This window comes from Macaca mulatta, chromosome 2 (assembly GCF_049350105.2).
Source record: "Macaca mulatta isolate MMU2019108-1 chromosome 2, T2T-MMU8v2.0, whole genome shotgun sequence".
Taxonomy (NCBI): Eukaryota; Metazoa; Chordata; class Mammalia; order Primates; family Cercopithecidae; genus Macaca; species Macaca mulatta.
The window spans coordinates 81630023-81651633 of record NC_133407.1 but is presented as its reverse complement, the minus strand read 5'-3'; the positions used below and the strand labels follow the sequence as shown (position 1 = coordinate 81651633).

Here is a 21611-nt window from a genome sequence, read left to right as displayed (position 1 = left end):
AATTAAGCAAATTATAGAAAATGGCTAATGTAAATTAAAGAGCCAAGTGCAGTGGCTCACACCTGTAATCTCAGTTACTTGGGAGGCTAAGGCTGGAGGATCACTTGAGCCCAGGAGTTTGAGACAAGCCTGGGCAACATAGTAGACCCCCATCTCTTTAAAAAAAACATTAGCTGGGTGTGGTGGCATGCACCTGACAATTTGTGAGCATCCAAAGGAGGAACCACATGGGTAAATTTTCAAGCAGAGGTAGGTTGGCAGCCAGGGACTGAAATATGTGAGGACCTAACCCTCAGCCATGGTGGATGTACTCAGGGCCTGGGGCGAGGACACAGACATGTCCCTGTCACTCAGATGTACCCCTTTCTTTCTCACCAGAGCAGTTTGGGCCATGTGTATGATATAAATGTGCATATATTTTCAGTAACTTCAGTTCTTTTTAGAGAGAGGATATTTTATCTGCTGAGTCCTCTGAACTAGACATTTACTTGGAACGAAATATGTTGCAGGGTCTCCTAAATGTTCCTTAACAGCTGAGCCACCAATCCTGTCTCTACACCTATTTAAAATAGTTCATTTGCACTCAGGGCTTTGGGTTTTAGTTGTTATTTTTTTTTCTGCTGAATTTCTTTTTCTACTTACAGGAGGTGAGTGGTGAGAGCTTGCTGAGTAGGCATCTAAGGCAGAGGTGGGGAGTAAGAGGATAGCTGGGGGACAGTGGGTTTAATGCCAGCTAATCCCAGCACCTTGGTCCAACTCATTTAAAGAAAGGGGCTATGGGACTGGGCGTGGTGGTTCATGCCTGTAATCCCAGCACTTTGGGAGGCCGAGGTGGGTGGATCATGAGGTCAGGAGTTTGAGACCAGCCTGGCCAACATGATGAAACCCTGTCTCTACTAAAAATACAAAAAATCAGCCGGGCCTGGTGGTGGTGTGTGTCTGTAGTCCCAGCTACTCGGGAGGCTGAGGCGGGAGAATCGCTTGAACCCAGGAGGCGGAGGTTGCGGTGAGTGGAGATCACACCATTGCACTCCAGTCTGGGCGACAGCAAGACTCCGTCTCAAAAAAAAAAAAAAAAAAAAGGGTGCGGGGGTCATGAGTAACACCTGATGGGACATTTTAGGCAAGGGTCCTTGTGAGAGTGGGGTACAAGCAGTGCTGCTTCAGGGCTGTTGCATCCAGAGGGCATCCCCCCATTTCTGTATAAAATAACGTCACAGAGCATAGCCGGTGGGGGGGGCAGGCACAGCAGAGCAGTAACGTCTTTCAGTTGATGCCACCTGCTGTCACTTGGAGGGAGTATACTTTAATGGTGAAACTAAAGCAGAACTTGATCCTAAACAAATTTGAGACATATCTAGGGATAATTGGTACCACTTCTTGGGGTGGGGAAGAGGGTGCTGACATCCTGTCAGTGAGAGATAATGAGTCAGCAGAGCGAGTTTGGAGTACTCATGTTTATGTGACTTCTGTGTACCCACAGGGGACATTTGGGATTTTAAACTATGAAAAGCATGTAATATTATTTATTGCAAGAGCTATTATTATAAATTGCACTTTTCTGACTATGGATCACTAAGAATAATCAGGGTTCAAATTCAATGTGCCAGATCTCAGCAATTACATGCTTATTAAATAAGGGGTTGCTCTTCTGGTTGTTATCAGAATTTAACAACTTAACTGAACCTGTGGTTGACACGGCACTTGAAGTGGTATAGATAAATTTTAAAAGTTGCTTACCCATGACTAATGACTAATTTTAAAAAATAAGGTTATAACCACTGAACAGGGGAGAGTAGGCCAAAAACTTTTTATCAGGTTACACAAAAGACAAAAATGGGTGACTTGAAGAAGACAACTTGCCTCAGAAGTAACTTGAAGTTTGGCCCTCTCTTGGGTGTAATGAAGAAATTCGTGTTTATTGAATACTTACAAGGTGCCATGCACTCTGATGCTCGCAAAAATCCTCTGAAAATGTATTATTATGATTATCTTCATTTTACAGATAAAACAACTGAGGCACAGAGAAGAGAGGCAACTTGTCCTAGGCCACACAGCCAGAAAACAGAAAAGCCAGGATTTGAATTTGTACTTTCTGGCTTCAGAAGCTATACTCTTAGTAACTACTTTATATAGCTTTTCCATAAGTCCCATAAACGGAATTTAAAAAATAATAATAAAGGCCGGGCGCGGTGGCTCAAGCCTGTAATCCCAGCACTTTGGGAGGCCGAGACGGGCGGATCATGAGGTCAGGAGATCGAGACCATCCTGGCTAATACGGTGAAACCCCGTCTCTACTAAAAAATACAAAAAACTAGCCGGGCGAAGTGGCGGGTGCCTGTAGTCCCAGCTACTCGGGAGGCTGAGGCAGGAGAATGGCGTGAACCCGAGAGGAGGAGCTTGCAGTGAGCTGAGATCCGGCCACTGCACTCCAGCCTGGGTGACAGAGCGAGACTCCGTCTCAAAAAAAAAAAAAAAAATAATAATAATAATAAAAAGAAAAAGAGTTAACAGCATCTCACTGTAGACAAACATTTCACAAAACAGACCTGGAAAACAATCAGCTCTAGCACGAGTTAATTATGATGTAGTTAAACCTTAATGTCCTTTTCTTGCTTGCTTTTCCTTTAACATGCAAACCAAAGATAATGATACTAGATTTAGTAGGCATTTTATTGCTTCAAATTGTATTATTAAATAACTCAAAGAAGTAAACTATATGCATGAAAATGTAGCATTGACATAAACGTCAAAATTTTATCAACCTATGACTTTTGTCATAAATTTTTCAATACTAGTGAGGCTACTTTTTTGTTTCTAACTGCCCTGATACTTCGTTATAGTTTTTTAAAATGGTATTTCACACCAGATTGAATATGTTGTATACATTTTTATATATTGTCCCAGAATAAATACAGAATTTAAAATAATGAATTTCCTACTTCTCAGATATTGCCTTCTTGTTCTTTTTAGAATGAAGTACATATTCCTGTTACTTACAGTGAGTAACCTAAACTTCTCACCCAAAAGTCTGTGCTCAAAAAATGTTTGCTGTATGGGTAAGTGGGAAATGCAGTCGTTATTTCCCCTTCTTTTTGGATGTTCAGCTTCTGAACCTTCTTCTAATTTTGGGAGAATTCCTACTTCTTAGGAGCCTTGATAGGAAAGAAGCTAAAGACAGACGATGGCTTTCTCAGCCTCCCCTGATGCTGGGGTGTGGGTGTATGACCCAAGTTCCACCAATCTGAGACCTGTCCCAGGGTAGACACTGGCACACAAAAGAGAGATTAGCAGGAATCCTTTCTGGAGGCACAGTGCAAGTTTGACCTAATTCATTATGCAGGAAAGATATTTTCAAACTGTTCTGCTTGTATGGAAATACTTAAGCATTAAGTCACCTGAGCGTAGTCTGAACAACCTGGAAGGCTGCTAATGAAGCTGTGCACATCATCCACGGTCCACTTCTGAATATCTTCATCCAAAGAAAGATTCCCCCCAATTGTAACCAGTGCATGTGTTCCTTTAAAATGGAAAGAAATTGTGGCATAAAATACATACAGGTTTATGTATAGTTACATTAATTTCCTTGTATTCTATCACCCCAGAGTGGTCTCAATTTGCAAACTCCTTACAAGATATTAAGAGTTACTAGGAGATGTTTTCTAAAAGTTTCAGCTGCCTCCTTTCTTTTCTTTCTCTGAAAAGATTTTTACTGATAGCATTTGTTGTAAGTAATACTTCAAATAGTTCCGGGTTTGCACCAGCTTCTCTCAGATTCCAACAGAAATGCCCCATGGATTCTATTCTCCAGATTAATGTTACTATGTTTTTGTGATAGGTGATTATCATGGTCTCAAGATGAGACGAGAATTTAGCTACATTTTCATCAAAAGGGAAAATTAACACTTTGTAGGGAAGCAGTTGGTATGGTGGCTGTATTACATACCCTTCACAATCCCTGTGTCTTCAAATATTTTTTATCTAAAAGAGTTCTAGAAAACTATTCAGTGTGTGTTTCTGGCATGAAGTGCAATAGTATTTTTAAATTTGAAAGTATCAACAGTATTGGACACTGAAAGGTAATATTTCTGCTTAATTGCCTGTTTTTTTCCTATACTTAAATACCGGGGAGGTAGAATTCACACTTTGAAGCAAGAAGCCTCTCTGCTTTGTGTTGAAGAAATGAACACTAAATTACATTGAAATCTTAAATTAAAATTCTATTATGTTTCCCAAGATATTTACCTTCCCAGCCTTTGTTGAAAATTCTCTATATAGCGAAATATAAACAGAGGCTAGTTTCATTGATATGGCTTATTAGCACTGATGGAATAAAATGATGCTAAGAAAAGGTAATTCCAAGCAGGATTAAGAAAAAGAAAGATAAAAAGAGGCAGGATGGTTACAGTTTATTATGTAGTAACCTACGGACTTGGCAACCTGTAGTTAATGAGGATCTGCCATTGGCCCCTGGACACCCACCTGGCAGAGACGGTCGAGGAACTGGAGGGCAAACCCCATTCTTTTCATCACAGGTTGCAAAAATCTGCTCTGAAGCCTCCTCTTTCCCATCGTCCCAGGTCTTTGCTTTCAGGGTAATGGTGTGAGACCCCCAGGGTTTCCTATGGGTGGGCTCGGGCTCTCCACAGGCGTTGTCAAGAGCTGTCGTTGGTGTTTCATTCGCTTCACTTGACTTCTGGTTGCTGGATGCCTCGATTTCTGGGTCTTTTGCATAACGATCCTCTTCATAGGGAACTGCATGAGTCTGACCTAGGATTTTTTCCTCTGCTTGACTTTTGGAACTCTCAGCATCACTGTCTGGAGCTTTTTGATTCCCTGTACTTTTCCTGAGTCGACGACATCTCTGCCCCCAGCTCTCCTCAAAGTGTGGTGCGGTTGCCACTAGCACGGGGTTTCCCTGAAGGTTCCTGAGGGTGCTTCTGTGAAAATGCAGGTCACCGGCAGGGAGCATGCTCCTGCCATGGTAGGGAGTTGGGGCAGCTGGGACACCGGAGCCATAGAGGAAGGGTATCCCTAGGCCTGCCAGTCCCTTGGGATTAATTTTTTCCATTCTCCTTTGCTGGTAAATAGCATACATTTCCATTTCTGTCCTAAAAACAAAACAATATATTTATACAGCCCAAGAACACCATTATAAATGTAATTTTAATGACCCCTTGCCTTCCCTAAAACAGTCCTCACACTGTTCATCTGAAGTTTGTTTGGTGGAAATATGAATCCCCCACAAGGCCACTGGGAAGGAGAGTTTTGGGTAAGATCGGAAGCTTTGTCTGAGTCTCACAATGGAAGTCCAAAGGCCAGTCTTTAGAGTGTTACCTCTAATCAGATAAGGCAAATTTAGCAGGGATGGAGCTTACGCAGCACAGCTAGTTCCTTGGCAGAGATTAATCCTCAAAAAACCTAATGTACCGGGAAGAGGTTTTCAACCCCTGCAAAATAATCTTAGTGAGACTCAAGAAAGACAATTAGACAATGCAAGTCTCAATATTAATAAATAAATGCAAGTGGCTGGGGAAGAGGGGAGGGAAAGGCTCGGTGGTTTTGCTTACTTCACTTTGCTTTTTGGTCCTCAACTGGACCCCTTTGGGTTCAGCGATGAGAAAGTTGACTTTCTGCTTTCTCTTACCCTGGGGCCATACCCTATTCATTGTTATACTTTTCTTTCTCCTGGGCACTACAGCTGAAGGCCACTGTTGGACTGACTTGGGGTTGTCTGAGCTCTGATGGCATAATCTGAAGTCAGGTTGGCAAACTTGGCTCCTATCTTTGTGCAAGATTGAAGTCATTTAAGACAGTAATGCCAATATGAATTTCAGAGGAGTTGTAGGCATTTTAATTATGGGATACTGAGAGTCTATTGCAATCTGTGTAGTAATACTACTGTTAGCTTCACTATGCGACCTCTTTTTTTTTTTTTTGAGACGGAGTCTTGCTCTGTTGCCCAGGCTGGAGGGCAGTGGCGCAATTTCGGCCTACTGCTACCTCCGCCTCCCAGGTTCAAGCAATTCTCTGCCTCAGCCTCCTGAGTAGCTGGGATTACAGGCACCTGCTACCACGCCTGGCTAATTTTTTTGTATTTTTAGTAGAGATGGTGTTTCACCGTCTTGGCCAGGCTGGTCTTGAACTCCTGACCTCATGATCCACCCACCTTGGCCTCCCAAAGTTCTGGGATTACAGACCTGAGTTACTGTGCCCGGCCGTGATTTCTAATCTTGCTTTTATCCTTAACCAACCTGCATGCATGTTTGTATTCGTTTCTTTCTCTTTTTTTTTTTTTTTTTTACGTGAAAGCAAGTTTATTAAGAAGGTAAAGGAATAGATAATGGCTACTCCTTAGGCAGAGCAGACTATGTTTCTTTTTGTAATCTGCCTGAAATACTTTATGTAAGTAATTTGTGTATGTGTATTTATTTGTTATATATATTCATCTATTCATTTGTTATATGACTATAACAAGTGAATAAATGAACAAATGAATGAATAGAGAATAAATAAAACAACATTGCCAAATTACCTGGCAGTATGATGCCTCTGAATCATTTCATTCCTTCTGGCCACTGCCTTTATGGATTCAGGTGGTAAAATGCCCCAACCTTAAAAAAGAAAACCACCATCCCACCCCACAAATAAATTAAAAACATTCATTTGAAAATAATAAAATAAAATATAGCAATTTAAAACAGTATCTGAAAAAAACAAACAAATCCGCAATTGCACAGAGTTTTGGAAATGGTATCAGATCATTGCTGTTCGGTATCTTAGTGTCACGTTGGTGATAGCACGATAAATACCAGATAATTTTTTGTTCTTTAATTGTTGGTCTCATGACTGGTGGTATTTTCCTGCCATACTTTAATAGGAAAAAGATGAAGTGATTTGTGAATCTCATGATCTGTGCCTCTTTTGGTCTTTTAAAAGTATATGTATATTTTGGGTACAACGTGATGTTTTGATGTATGTATACATTGTGGAATGATTAAATAAAGCTAATTACCATATGCCTCACCTCAAATATTTATCACCTTTTATGGTCAGAAGATTTACAATCTTTTTTTTTCTTTTTTTTTTTTTTGAGACAGAGTCTTGCTCTGTTATCCAGGATGAAGTGCAGTAGTGCAATCTCAGCTCACTAAAACCTCCACCTCCTAGGTTCAAGTGATTCTCCTGCCTCAGCCTCCCGAGTAGCTGGGATTACAGGCATATGCCACCACACCCAGCTAATTTTTGTATTTTTAGTAGAAACGGAGTTTCACCATGTTGGCCAGGCTGGTCTTGATCTCCTGACCTCATGATCCGCCCACCTTGGCCTCCCAAAGTGCTGGGATTACAGGTGTGAGCCACCGCACCCAGCCAGAAACAAGTTTTTATACTCACTTTCCACCAAGCCAGTAGAGCTCATTAAATTTCTACTAATAATCTATCTTGAAAGAAATCATACTAGATCTTTTTTTAAAATGAGGTTATTTGTTATCTGTAAAATCTAGGAGTTAGATGAAGTGACACCAGGAATCCTTCGAACCATAAAGCTCTAGTTTTTTTGTAGTTCAATGACTTCGAGATACTCTCTTTTAGACAGCTGGCATGAAGCTACCAATTCGTGGCATACTGCCCATGGACACAGAGAAAGTCTGTGCAAGAAGTCCAGTCTAGATAGCACAATGCTAACTGCCTGGATTTTAGAACCCTCTGAGATCTGGTCTCAAGAAACCTCCTCCTATACTTTCTCTTTCCCAAATAGGCAACATCAAACTTAATGTTAGTTCAGTTGCATAATTACTGCTACCTAACATCCCTGTTTTGTAAACAGATCCCTGTCTTAGTTTCTATTTTGCTAACTTACTTAGTAGCTCAGTTTTTGTAGGACTGAGGCCTTATCTTGCCCTTGCTCTCTCTTACACTTCAGCCTTGAGGTGGGAGACCTGACCTAAGTCTAGGCTAGAGTGCAATGGCATGGCCTTGGCTCACTGCAACCTCCTCCTCGCGGGTTCAAGTGATTCTCCTGCCTCAGTCTCCCAAGTAGCTGGGATTACAGGCATGTGACACCTCACCCGGCTCATTTTCGTATTTTTAGTGCAGACGGGGTTTCACCATGTTGACCAGGCTGGTCTCAAACTTCTGACCTCGTGATCTGCCCGCCTTGGCCTCCCAAAGTGCTAGGATTATAGGCATGAGCCACCATACCGGGCCTGCAGTGCAGCTGTTTTACTAGCCTATTGGCCTGCTGTCTGTAATCATGGGCCACAGATTACTGGGTGATTGCTGCCAGGTGGCTTCCATCCAGGATCCGCTGTTGGACTGTCTCCTTTGGTCCTTGAACCAATTCACTGGGTGGGCCCAGTTCCAGATCTGGCCCTTGCTTGGATGCTTGCTCTCGTTGCACAAATGGATTTGTGACCTGTGGTAGAAACAAGCTCAAATCCAGGCAGGCCAGTCTCTTCACTGACCCAGGCATGCATGAATCCTATTTCTTTTTGTGTCAGGCTTTCCCTTCGCATTGCTCCCATCTATTAAGAGGTGTTGGAATTGTGGAGCAGGGATAAGCATAAGCTTATGAATATAGTTTTGCAGGGAGAGAAGATATACCAGTTTGAGCTTCAACATTGTGAGGAAATTCTCACCTCCTAGTCTCTCCTGAGCCGTCACAAGTCATGTTTTCACCAACACGACTCTACTGAAATTGCTCATATCAAAATCTCTGATGACCTCCACATAGCACTAAATCTAATGATATATTCTGTTTTCATCTTACTTGCTCTGCAAATGGCACACTTGACACAGTTGCTCACTCTCTCCTTAAAATAGTCCAGTGTAAAATGACTGTAAATCTTCTGACCACAAAAAGTGTTAAATATGGCTGGGCTTTGTGGCTCACACCTGTAACCCCAGCGCTTTGGGAGGTCAAGGCAGGTGGCTCACTTGAGGTCAGGAGTTCCAGACCAGCATGGCCAACAGGGTGAAACCCTGTCTCTACTAATAATACAAAAATTAGCTGGGTGTGGTGGCACACGCCTGTAATCCCAGCTACTTGGGAGGCTGAGGCAGGAGAATCGCTTGAACCGGGGAGGTGGAGGTTGCAGTGAGCCAAGATTGTGCCATTGCACTCCAGCCTGAGCAACAAGAGCAAAACTTCATCTCAAACAAACAATAACAACAAAAAAGGTGATAAATATATGAGATAAGGCATATAGTAATTAGCTTGATGTAATCATTCCACACTTCCTTCCCGTGGCCCCCAGGCCACCATGCTCTCCTGGGTTTCTTGCTATCTCACTGGTTCCCCTCGCTTGTTTTACTTCTCCCATGCTTGCTCTTCCTCATCTCTGGACTCTGTTAGTGGGTCCAGAGATGCTCCTTTTGACTCTTCTATCTACACTCTCTCCGTAGGTGATCTTATCTAGCCTCATATATGCTGATTACTTCCAAAATTATATCCCCAAGTTGTCCTCAGAAGTTCTCCCTGCACTTCAGCTGCCTTCCTGACCTCTCCGCTTGAGTGTCTATTAGGCATCTCAGATGTAATATGAGCAGGCTGAGCCTCTGATATCTCTCTCTCCCCAAGAACTCTGTTCTTTCCACAATCTTCCTCAGCTCAATGAGTAGCAACTCCATCTTTCCAACTACTCACACCAAAATTTTTGATGTCATTCTTAGTATCTCTTTCTTCCACCTTCCACACACACTGTGAGAAAATCCTGTTGTTTCTACAATCAAAATAATTACAGAATTTAACCACTTCTTTTTTTTTTTTTTTTTTTTTTTGAGACGGAGTCTCACTCTGTCGCCCAAGCTGGAGTGCAGTGGTGCAATCTCGGCTCACTGCAAGCTCCGCCTCCCGGGTTCACGCCATTCTCCTGCCTCAGCCTCCCGAGTAGCTGGGACTACAGGCACCCGCCACTGCGCCCGGCTAATTTTTTCTATTTTTAGTAGAGACAGGGTTTCACCGTGGTCTCGATCTCCTGACCTTGTGGTCCGCCAGCCTCGGCCTCCCAAAGTGCTGGGATTACAGGCGTGAGCCACCGCGCCCGGCACCACTTCTTATTATTCCTACTGCCACCATCCATGACCAAGCCGTCATAATCTTTTAGCTATTCCAATAGCCTGCTAATTCCCATCAGTTTATTCCCAGAACTCTGATCCCATCAGGTTTGTCCCCATCTCAGAAGCCAGAATTATTCTGGTAACATTTCAGTCAGACCGTGTTGCTCTTTTGCTCAAACCCCTTGACGGCTTCCGTTTTCACTCAGAATAAAAGCCAAATTCTCACTATGACAGTCAGGCCCATGTAAACTGCCTTAAGCCCCATTAATTCTCAGATCTAATCTCCTCATAACTTTATCAGTTCCTCAAGTGTAAGATAAGACAAATAGTAATACTGCAGTTCTTCATGTTATTCATGAATAAATTGACACTTAGAGGAGTTAAGCAGCTTACACTTGGTCACACAGTGGTAATACCATGATCTGAACCTAGGTGGTGACTACAGACACTACAGACACAACCACCACACAGTCCTGCCTCCAAAATTTAGCAGTAAAACGATGGCAAACTTAATGCAGCCATCCAGTTCAAAATGACTCCACAGATGACAGCCAAACTTCTGTTGCTCATACCTGGGTATATCCGACTGGACAACACATTTGGCATATTTGTGTTTGGTAGAACAGAGGATCCAAATTGGGAAGGAACGCAAAACTGTCTTGGGTCAGTTGGAGCTACAGTGGAAGGCAGTACATCTCTGAGAACAAAAAGATATAAAATAAAATAGGTAAAATGAGGTCGGAGTACACAATTTCCATGGCTGAGACAATGAGATTTTGCTATTGCCGTATGGGATTCTATCATCTCATCCCAAAATGAAACACAAAAGTCCTGGAGTCTTTATGAGTTTATGGAGAAATATGGTGGAAAGATCGGGAAGTACTCTACTAATGCAGGATTGACCCAGCTGACAACAAAACGAGAAAGCAGGAAAGAAAAGTTTTAGGGATGTCTGGAAAAAAAGATTTAAGTAAGTCAACACTGCTCTCTGATTTTTCATGACCAACGATCTACTCTGACCCCAAATTCTTTTCTCATTTAATGGACATACTTTTGGTTGGGTTTACCATCTGGGATCAATGTTTGAGTACCTGGGTGGACAATTTATTTTTCTAAACTTCAGTGGTCTCTAGAAGTTCCACTTTATTGTTCACACTCCATAAACAAGAATAAATAATGAGTTCTGCTTTCTCTCCTGAATGTCAAAATATTCTTAAAAAAAGCGGGGGGGGGGGAAGTTAGGTTATTTCCAGAATGTACAACCCAAATACTTATAATTTACTTTTTATTGAAAAGAAAGAATTGTTTCTTCACAGGAAATCCAGGGTACCCAGTTGTTATGGACTTGTTTCCCCTCCCCTCCAAAAAATTAGCATGTTGAAGCCTTAACCACTAATGTGACTGTACTTGGAATAGGGCCTTCAAGGAGGTAATTTTGATTAAAGGATACTATAAAGGTGGGACCCTAATCCAACAGTACTAGTGTCCTTTTAAGAACAAGAGATACCAGGGATCCCTTTCTGCAAATGCACACTAGGAAGGGCTATGTGAGGATACAGTGAGCAGGTGTCTGCCTGTAAGCCAGAAAGAGAGACCTCACCAGACACCAACCCTGCAGCACCTTGATCTTGGACTCCCAGTTCCAGAACCAAGAAATAAAGTTCGGTTGTTTAGACCATCCAGTCTGTAGTATTTTATTATTTTTATTTATGTATGTATTTATTTTATTTATTTTGAGACGGAGTTTTGCTTTTGTTGCCCAGGCTGGAGTGCAATGGCATGATATCAGCTCACCACAACCTCCACCTCTTGGGTTCAAGCGATTCTCCTGCCTCAGCCTCCCGAGTAGCTGGAATTACAGGCCTGCGTCACCATGTCCGGCTAATTTTTTGTATTTTTAGTAGAGATGGGGTTTCTCCATGTTGGTCAGGCTGGTCTCGAACTCCTGATATCTAATCTGCCCACCTCGACCTCCCAGAGTGCTGTGATTACAGGCGTGAGCCACTGTGCCCGGCCGTCTGCAGTATTTTATTATGGCAGCCCTAGAAGACTAATACTCCAGTGTTTGCACAATGCCTGTCACATAGTGAGTGCTCATTAGTTATTTGCTGAGTGAGTAGGTCAAGCGGGCCTCAGAGGAGAAATGACAGCAGATGTCCTGAAGGTGAGGTCAGCAGGGTGTCTTGACTTGAATTACTGCACCACAGTTCACTCAAATAACATCAGGCAATAAAACAACACTGGACTTAACATCGTTCCAAAACTTAATGATTGTCTAGGTTGTTCTTTGATCAAACTATGACATTGAAGAGAAATACCTGTCCACAGTTGGAGGCCCAAATGGTGAGGGAATCAGTGGGATCGTCTGCTGCCCTGTTGGTGTCAATAAAGGGTTCACAGCCATCACCGAGTTTGTCATCAATATGTCTCGCCACTGGTGGAGTTCTAAAAAGAACCGGATAGACACTTCAACAAATAACTCTACCTTTCGTGAACTGTTTGAATTCTTCTTGAACACAACAAAAGCCTTTTGTATTTTCACAACACTTGGGAAGACTAGCTACACCAAGCTTTTAGTTACACAAAAACCCCACATATACTTGTAAAACTCAGTGTTTTATCAGTATGCCCTTGGAATTTGTTGCAGGGTTCACAGGTAATACCATACCAAACTGCAAGCAATAATAAAATTAAACCAGCCTTGCAAGATTCCAGAAATATCAATGTCCTTTCTTTTTTTTTTTTGAGATGGAGTTTCAATTTTTGCCCAGGCTGGAGTGCAATGGTGCAATCTTGTCTCACTGCAACCTCCGCCTCTGGGGTTCAAGCGATTCTCCTTCCTCAGCCTCTGGAGTAGCTGGGATTACAGGCGTGTGCCACCATGTCCAGCTAATTTTGTATTTTTAGTAGAGATGGGGTTTCACTATGTTGGCCAGGCTGGTCTTGAACTCCTGACTGCAGGTGATCCACCTGCCTCAGCCTCCCAAAGTGCTGGGATTACAGGTGTGAGCCACCGTGACTGGCCCCAACTTCCTTTCTTACTTTGATTCTTACTTTTCCAGAGATACAAACTTACTTTGATTCTTACATTTCCAGAGGTACAAATGCATAAATTCTCCCAATGTTCAATCTTTGGAAAAATATTCCTATTTAGTTGATAAGATTTAACACTAGAAAAGGAGGGAGGAGAATATTTTTAATGTCTAAAAATATATCTAATTAGAGTGGATACAGAGTGCATGGGACTGTATTTAATTAGAACGAGTGACCAAATTATAGCCAAATCTACATAAATGCAAATATTCATATGCTTTACCTTCAGAAACTAGTGATCAGAAAAAAGGACTACTTTTAAAAGGATAACATTTTTCCTGACATTTCTTGTTCTTTAATATCTTTGAATGATTTTAAATATAAAAACAAGTACTAGTTAAACAGGTCATTTAAGCTTCTCCTTCATTCTCAACTCCCACTTTTTAAAAAATCTGAGAGCTCTGAGACAGACAGTAGAACAATGATTACCTGGGAAAGGTAGTGGGGTGGGAGGAGGAAGGGAGGATGGTTAATGGGTACAAAAATATAGTTAGATAGAATGAATAAGATCTAGCATTTGATAGCACAACAGGATGATTACAGTAAACAATAATGTATTGTACATTCAAAAATATTATAGGGCCGGGTGCGGTGGCTCATGCCTGTAATCCCGGCATTTTGGGAGGCTGAGGTGGGTGGATCATTTGAGGTCAGGAGTTCAAGACCAGCCTGGCCAACATAGTGAGACCCTGTCTCTACTAAAAATACAAAAATTAGCCGGGCATGGTGGCAGGCACCTGTAATCCCAGCTACTTGGGAGGCGGAGGCAGGAGAATTGCTTGAATCTGGGAAATGGAGGTTGCAGTGAGCTGAGATCACACCACTGCACTCCAGCCTGAGTGACAAAGACTCCATCTCAAAAATAAACAAAGAAAAAATAAAAATAACTAAGTATAATTGGATTGTTTGTAACACAAAGAAATGATAAATACTTGAGGTGATGGATACACCATTTACCTTGATGTGGTTATTATGTACTGTATTCCCATATTAAAATATCTCATGTGTCCCCATAAATATATACACCTATGTACCTATGAAAATGAAAAATGAAAAATAAATAAATGTTTGTTGTTGTTGTTGTTGTTTTTTGAGACGGAGTCTCGCTCTGTCGCCCAGGCTGGAGTGCAGTGGCGAGATCTCCGCTCACTGCAAGCTCCATCTCCCAGGTTCAGGCCATTCTCCTGCCTCAGTCTCCTGAGTAGCTGGGACTACAGGTGCCCACCACCATGCCCGGCTCATTTTTTTGTATTTTTAGTAGAGATGGGGTTTCACCGTGTTAGCCAGGATGGTCCATCTCCTGACCTCGTGATCTGTCTGCCTTGGCCTCCCAAAGTGCTGGGATTACAGGAGTGAGCCACCGCGCCTGGCCAATAATTGGGTTTTCTTATTGTTTTTTTAAAATCTGAGATACCTGCAACTATATTTGAAGAAAAAGATATTAGGAAGAAAATGTTCTGCTTTTCAAAGTAGTGACCTTTCTTTCCTTGTGTGTATTTGATCTAACTGTGTGTTTGATTTAATTTTTAAAATAGAGGTTAATTCATTCACATGGTTCAAATACTAAAAATATAATGGTATTTAAATATACAATCACTTTATTAGCTTCTTATTCAGACCTAACCCCACTGATCAAATTGGAAATCCAAGTCCAGGGACCACCTAATATCGGCTTTTGCCATTCATACATACATAGTAAAGTTCTTTATCTCCATTTATTTTCACTGTATTTCTATGAGGTCAGTATACTTTCCTCTCTGATAGTGGTCTCAGAGAGTTTAGTTACCAAGGCACAATCAGGATTAGAATAAAAATCTCTGCTAGGTGCCTGTAAGCCATGGAGGATGCCAGCAGAGAACACAGGCTGGGTCAGAGGTGGGCCGGGCTCACAACTCTGGCGAGGACCCTGGCCCGCAACTTGAAATCTCAGTTTCAAGTTGCACCCATGGGATTCGGTGCACAGCCACCTTCTTCCCTCTAGACCATTTACAACAGAACAGCGGGGGACTTCTCTTGGTGTTGCATTTTGAAAAATTATTGAACTTTGATTTGTGTCATCTCACTCAAACTAGCAGAAGTTTGAGTGAGATAGAATTTTTGATGTTACAGGCTGTATTTTGTGTTTTGTTTTGTTTTTTTTGAGACAAAGTCTCGCTCTTTCGCCCAGGCTGGAGTGCAATCGCACGATCCTGTCTCACTGCAACCTCTGCCTCCCGGGTTCAAGCAATTCTCCTGCCTTAGCCTCCCCAGTAGCTGAGATTACAGGCGCGTACCACCACACTCGGCTAAATTTTTGTATTTTTAGTAGAAACGGGGTTTCGCCATGTTGGCCAGGCTGGTCTCAAACTCCTGACCTCAAGTGATCCACCCACTTCAGCCTCCCATAGCGCTGGGATTAGACGTGTGAGCCACCACGCCTGGCCTATAGGCTCTATTTTGTACAGCAGTTATCTAGAACTTACTTGTCTAGCATAAAAGAGACTTTACCCATTGGACAACAATTCTTCATTTCCATCACCCTCTAGCCTCTGGCAACCACTATAATATTTTCTGCTTCTCTGAGTTGTACTATTTTAGACACCTCAGAGAAGAAGAATCATGCAGTATTGTCCTGCTGTGACTGGCTTTTTCACTTAGCATAATGTCCTTCAGGTTCATCCACTGTGCATGTCAAAATTTGTTAAGAGGGTAAATTTCATGTTGAGTGTTCTTACCACAAAATCAAACAAACAAAAACAAAGGGACACAAGAAAACTTTAGGAAGTGTTGGCTATGTCTGTTACCTTGATTAAGTGATGGCTTCATGGATTATGCATATGACAAAACTCATCAAATTGTACACATTAAATATGTGCAGTTCTTTTATATCAAATTTTCCTCAATAAGGCTATTTAAAAAAATATAGGGCTCAGGCTGGGCGCAGCGGCTCATGCCTTTAATGCTAGCACTTTGGGAGGCCGAGGTGGGTGGATCATCTGAGATCAGGAGTTCGAGACCAGCCTGGCCAACATGGTAAAACCCCGTCTCTATTAAAAATACAAAAATTAGCCAGGGGTGGCGCCTGCAGTCCCAGCTACCCGGGAGGCTGAGGCAGGGGAATTACTTGAACTCAGGAGACAGAGGTTGCGGTGAGCCAAGATCGCATCACTGCACCCCAGCCTAGGCGACAGAGGGAGACTGTCTCAAAAAAAAAAAATTACATATATATATGGCTCAGCTTGTATCCTACGTGACGTCTGAGACAAGTCAGGAAGAAGGAGAAGGAAAAAGGAAGAAAGAGAGGAGCAAGAATTGCTTAGAGGTTCACCACCTCTCTTCCTCATACATGTTACCTTCGGGAAAAGCCGTGGAGATGAATCACCAAAAGGAGATGAGATTGTCTTACTTTGGAATCCCCAAAGGAGGCCCTAAGACAATAACTTAAGTATAGTAGCTCATTTGGGAGGTAATCCCAGGAAACCCGTGTGAGGGAGTAGAAAAGCAAGACCAGGAAGGGAAAAGTCAATAAAGGGTGAGTGAATTAATGTGTGGGTTTTCACTGTGGGCAACTGGTGCTCAACCCTGCTGGGAGCCCTCTGAGAAACCTATGGTACACATCTCAGAATTGTCCCCATGAAGGACAAAGAGTTGGCCCATCAACTTCTGTTGGCCACTGGTTGAGGGCACAGTTCTCCTTTGCATATGGGTTATGCTTGAGCTAGACACAACAAGTTCCTGTGGTGCAGGACAAAACCTTCAGACTGAGAAACAGCGAGATGCAGGCGCTTCAGATGGGAAATGACTTCCATGGTTGCAGGTGAACTCAGAAGAAGGCCAAGAAGATGTAAGGTAGGGCAGCAACAGTGACTAGTGCTATTGAGGCAACGTGGCAGCCTTCTAATGTCATTCCACTAGTTAATTGGCACAAATGCCTTTCTTCTGAAATACCAGGTTTGCCAGGCTTAGACATATCTATATGAGGCTCTGTAGGGTCCATTGTCTGCAACAAAACAGCAGGATTTTTTTTTTTTAACCATTAGTCACAAATTATGTGAAATAAGTGGGAGAACTCAGTGTTATTTGGCCAATGGGAAAGGACAAGTGTTATCTAATGTACCATCAAAGCTATCCTTGGTACCACATCTGTTCTTGATTCTATGGTTCTTGGGTCTGGCTTGCTTTCTTTTTACAATGCCATGGGGGTGGTTCATTGTTTTTTAATCAATCCACCAAATTTTAATCTAAAACACAAGCTATTCCAAGTGCCTGCAGAAATGTCCACATGTCATGGAAGTCCCTGGGCAGGACGATGAGTCATTGGCATCAGCAGCTCCTGTGTGTTACAGTTTTGGCCTCCACTTGGCTTCCCTAGTTTCTTTTAATCCTTGTACTTACAAACTAGTACTTATTTACTTATCACTATCATATAGATTGATGCCCGAATTTTCCTTAAAGAAAAAGATGGCCTAGTTTCTTTTGTGTCTGTTATCATGCACGTACCTCAAATTACATAGTTTTAACTTTCATTTTTCAGAGAAGTTTTAGGTTCACAGCAAAATAGAGTGGACAGTACAGAGAGTTTTCATATCCTCCTCCAACATACACATGCACAGCTTCCCCACTATCAACATCCTGCATCAGAGTGTACATTTGTTACAACCAGTTAAGCTACACTGACGCATCATTGCCACCCAAAATTCATAGTTTACGTGTGGATTCACTCTTGGTGTTGGACATTCTATGGTTCTGACAAATGTAGAATGGCATTTATCCACCATTATAGTATCATACAGAATAGTTACACTGCCCAAAATATAATTTTGTAGCAAATAAAATCAGAATACTTTTAAGGCAACGTTCTAAGGTTGATCTGATCTTTCACTTCATCAGTCAGGTAGATACTTGAAACTCCAAATTTGTGTTGCCTTAAAACCATTGTTTTGAAGGTACTGAGTCATATGATCAAGCATGAGTCTTTAAATGTGAACTTTCATATTTTCAGGGCACCCCTTTCTATTTTAAACACACGTGGAAAAATTGTAAACTAAGGTCACTTTGCAGTAGCAGATGAAATGCTCCAGTAAAAGTGCAGACTGGAATACAAATTTTCAGTGCAGAGCGTGTCTGGTAATCCCAAAGTGAGGGAGTGCAGTGGTGCTTAGGTCTGCATTCAGGCTGGATTTCTCTGACCCAGAGCTCTAATCCTGGATGCCCAGCACATTAGGAGGATGAGGACTCCTTAATCTCTGTCTTCAGACTCTTACCCTCAACAAACCCCTCCAGGCAGCACATAGACGATTTACCTAGTGCTAATTCTGTCTCAACTGATTAGGGCAGTAGTAGTAAGACATGAACTTCATGAACTAAAGCCCTTGCCAAATCAGCAGATATTCACAGAATGATTTCCCATGCCCAGGAGCCAGGTGCCAATTTTATTATATTTGTCTGTTATTGGCTATACTGTGATCACTCATTAAAATCAGTGCAATTTGAGTTTAGAAAATCCTGGATTTGAGCAATTGTATGTAGAATATTTATGGTATATATGATCATGCTTTCTGATTACATACACTAAAATGAAATAACTTTTCAGTAACTGCTATATCTGGTAAGTTTTTGTGTGTGAAATATAGATCAGTAGAATTAAATGTTTCCACAGTTCTGGGATAAATAAATGTAAGACAAACACATGTAAATTCTCAAATTAAAATGAGAGCAATTTTTACAATTCAGGCCTGGCTGCCTCTGAGTTTTCTTGGCCTTCTCTTAGGCAGTACCTCAACAACTCCAAAGTAATTCCTCCTACTTATGTTTTGCAGAGGTCTTTGTAGCCCATCTCCTCCAACTCTGCTCTGAGCACAACCTAAACAGGCCTTCTCCTGGATCTCTCCATATCTTGCTCCCCTACCCATCTCTGCCAAGGACAGAAGAGAACTTTAGAAAGACAGTTCATACTGAAGCATTTGGCAGTGCCACTAAAATGTATTTCACTTTTCCTAAAGGCATAAGCTTTAGTACTTTTCTAACTGCATTTCACCACAGCACATACCCTGGAAAGCACTGAAGACAGTGGTTTATGTGCTGGCTGCTCTCACTTCTTATTTCTTTTTACTCTGGAAGCTCATTTTCATTAGATCCATCCACGCCTTCTTGAAATGTCAGCTTCTAGGCACAACTACAAATATTGTAACGAAAAAGGTAAACCTTTGTCATCATTAAATAAGTTGAAATTATGTAATTTCTACTGGACTCAACATAATTTATGTGCAACTACAGTTTGTATAAATTATGTTCGCTTTCTTCAAAAGATTGTGAAGCAAAGTCCATTATATAAAAATCTGTAGAGACTAAAGTGAAATTCTAGCCGTACTCATATAACAGAACTGAATAGTAGGTATTTTAGGTAGTCTTAAAGAACGAATTAAGGAATATCAATATAGATTTTATTTCATGATTATCATTGATTGTTCCTCAATGTTTTTCTGAAATTTTCTACTCTGACATTTCATGGTTCATACATCATGACAATTTTTGGAATATAGATATCTGCAGCAATAGGGGGCCATTGAAATAATAATGTATCGTAAATATACAGCAGTAACACATAGAGGTAGGTACTTAATCTATTTGAAGATAATAAAACAACAGTAAATTTACATACAGCTTTGAACTGACTTTATCCTAAATACACTTCATTTTACTTTCACTTAAAAAACTCCAAAAACTAAGACCAGGCAGTGTTTATTTGGCAGGAGTGGTATATCATCTGTACTCGTTAGGAACTTCAGTTAAGTAGGAATTTATTAGCTCACATATTGTTAGTAATAGAGCTAATAAAGTGTACACATAAACCTAAGCATTTCCTTTAAGATAAAGATGACCTTTTATTTTATATGTGTACATTTTACTCAGAGTAACTAGCCTCAATTGGACTAATCAATGCGTGGAGTTATATACTTACATCCTCTACGAAGACTTCTTGTCTTTGATATTACAGATGGAAGAACCATACAAAGACCTTCTGGCCTCCAACTTCAGAAGCTTCTCTGGCTGCAGGTTGAAAAATACATCTGACAACTCTTTCAAAAACGGTCTTAATGCAGTTTAACCTTGCTTTAAATACAAATTCAACTAAGTTGATTAGTCCTATTTCATGACAGAAACTTTGCCCTCTGATATCCTCTACAGATAGGCTAAAAGATGTTAAGCCTAAGGAAAGTGCCCTGCAAGGTACATAAACCTGTCTCAGGGCTTAGCCTTTAGTGTAATCCTTCCTTAGCCTTTAAGATGCTTTGTGGGCATTCACTTAATACCACCGTTCAACTTGACACAAAAGAAAAATACTATGCCAAGAAGTAATAAGCTTTTCTTTGATGGAACAATATAGCCTATTCCATATTTCCAACAGGTTTCGAGTGGAAACATTTCTTTTGCAAGTAGGAAAAAACCTAAGTTATTTTCCACAGAGCTGAAATATTTGACGAAAGATGGCAGTCTATTTTAAAAAGAAGCTTCTATAATGGAAAACTGTACTTTAATTCTCACAGGCAGTGAGAAAACCCTTCATTGTCCGTGTGAGAGCTATGATCTATATGAGAGGGAAAACACAGAATTTTGAAAATGTGACCTGTTATATTTGCTAGAGAAATATTTATAGCTTGAAAAAGAGCATCCATATTTTTTGATTCCTAGTAATTTACTAGTGGGAAGTACAAAATAAGAATTGAATATAAGAAATTTAAGTTGTGTTACAAGTAATGCTTTAGGCTTCCAGTTTGAAAGTAACCTGCTCCTTTGTTGACACACATTTTTATCATTGGCTGTTGAACTCATTAATAGCACATGGAACTGACTGTATGTATTCCAGTGTTATTGTTCATAAAGCAGTGGTCAACAGCAGGGACTTAGATGACCAACAGACTCAATAAGCCTCAGCACCACCACTCATTAGCTGTATGGCCTGGCCAAGTTACTGAACTTCTCTGAGCCTTACTTTCCTCATCTCAGAGGAGCCCTTCTTGGGAAAGGGAAGGCAACAAGGTAGACAAAATGTTTGAATAGTTCTCACTCAACCTCAGCCACTATGTTAGGTAACTGTATTGCACGGAGTCCTCTGTTGAGGATCCATGGGAGAAATTTTTCTCAGCCGGTACTACTAGGGACAATTGTTTTGTCGTCGTCGTTGTTGTTTTTCTGAAAAATAAGGCCAAAATAAAACCTCAGGAATCATGTAACTAGTGTGTTGCATTCTTTGTGTTGGTTAGTAGGAAGCTCAGGACCTGCCTTTAGGCATGCATTTTATTGTATTTTTATTTATTTATTTATTTTTGAGACAAGTTCTTGCTCTGTCACCCAGGCTAGAGTGCAGTGGCACAATCATGGCCCACTGTAGCCTCTACTACCCCAGACTCAAGCAATCCTCCCACCTCAGCCTCCAAGTAGCTGGGACCACTGGTGCACAACTGCACGCCTGGCTAATT

The 21611-nt window shown here is 41.4% G+C and overlaps 1 protein-coding gene across 2 annotated transcripts in view; it reads right to left on the bottom strand.

Moving 5' to 3' along the window:
* The window catches only part of SAMD7 (sterile alpha motif domain containing 7), a 29319-nt gene extending 8978 nt beyond the window's left edge, over positions 1 to 20341 (bottom strand). The window contains exons 1-7 of one of the 2 annotated variants that reach the window (XM_077991658.1): positions 20093 to 20341; positions 16460 to 16559; positions 12378 to 12504; positions 10632 to 10756; positions 6536 to 6614; positions 4483 to 5111; positions 3399 to 3520 (exon numbers count right to left, since the gene is read on the bottom strand). In XM_077991658.1, the coding sequence (XP_077847784.1) occupies positions 3399 to 3520; positions 4483 to 5111; positions 6536 to 6614; positions 10632 to 10756; positions 12378 to 12504; positions 16460 to 16475 (1098 nt within the window). In that variant the 5' untranslated portion in view covers positions 16476 to 16559; positions 20093 to 20341. The remainder of the gene's footprint in view (positions 1 to 3398; positions 3521 to 4482; positions 5112 to 6535; positions 6615 to 10631; positions 10757 to 12377; positions 12505 to 16459; positions 16560 to 20092) is intronic. The other variant, XM_077991659.1, reaches the window with a different exon arrangement.
* Between the last annotated feature and the right edge of the window lie 1270 nt (positions 20342 to 21611).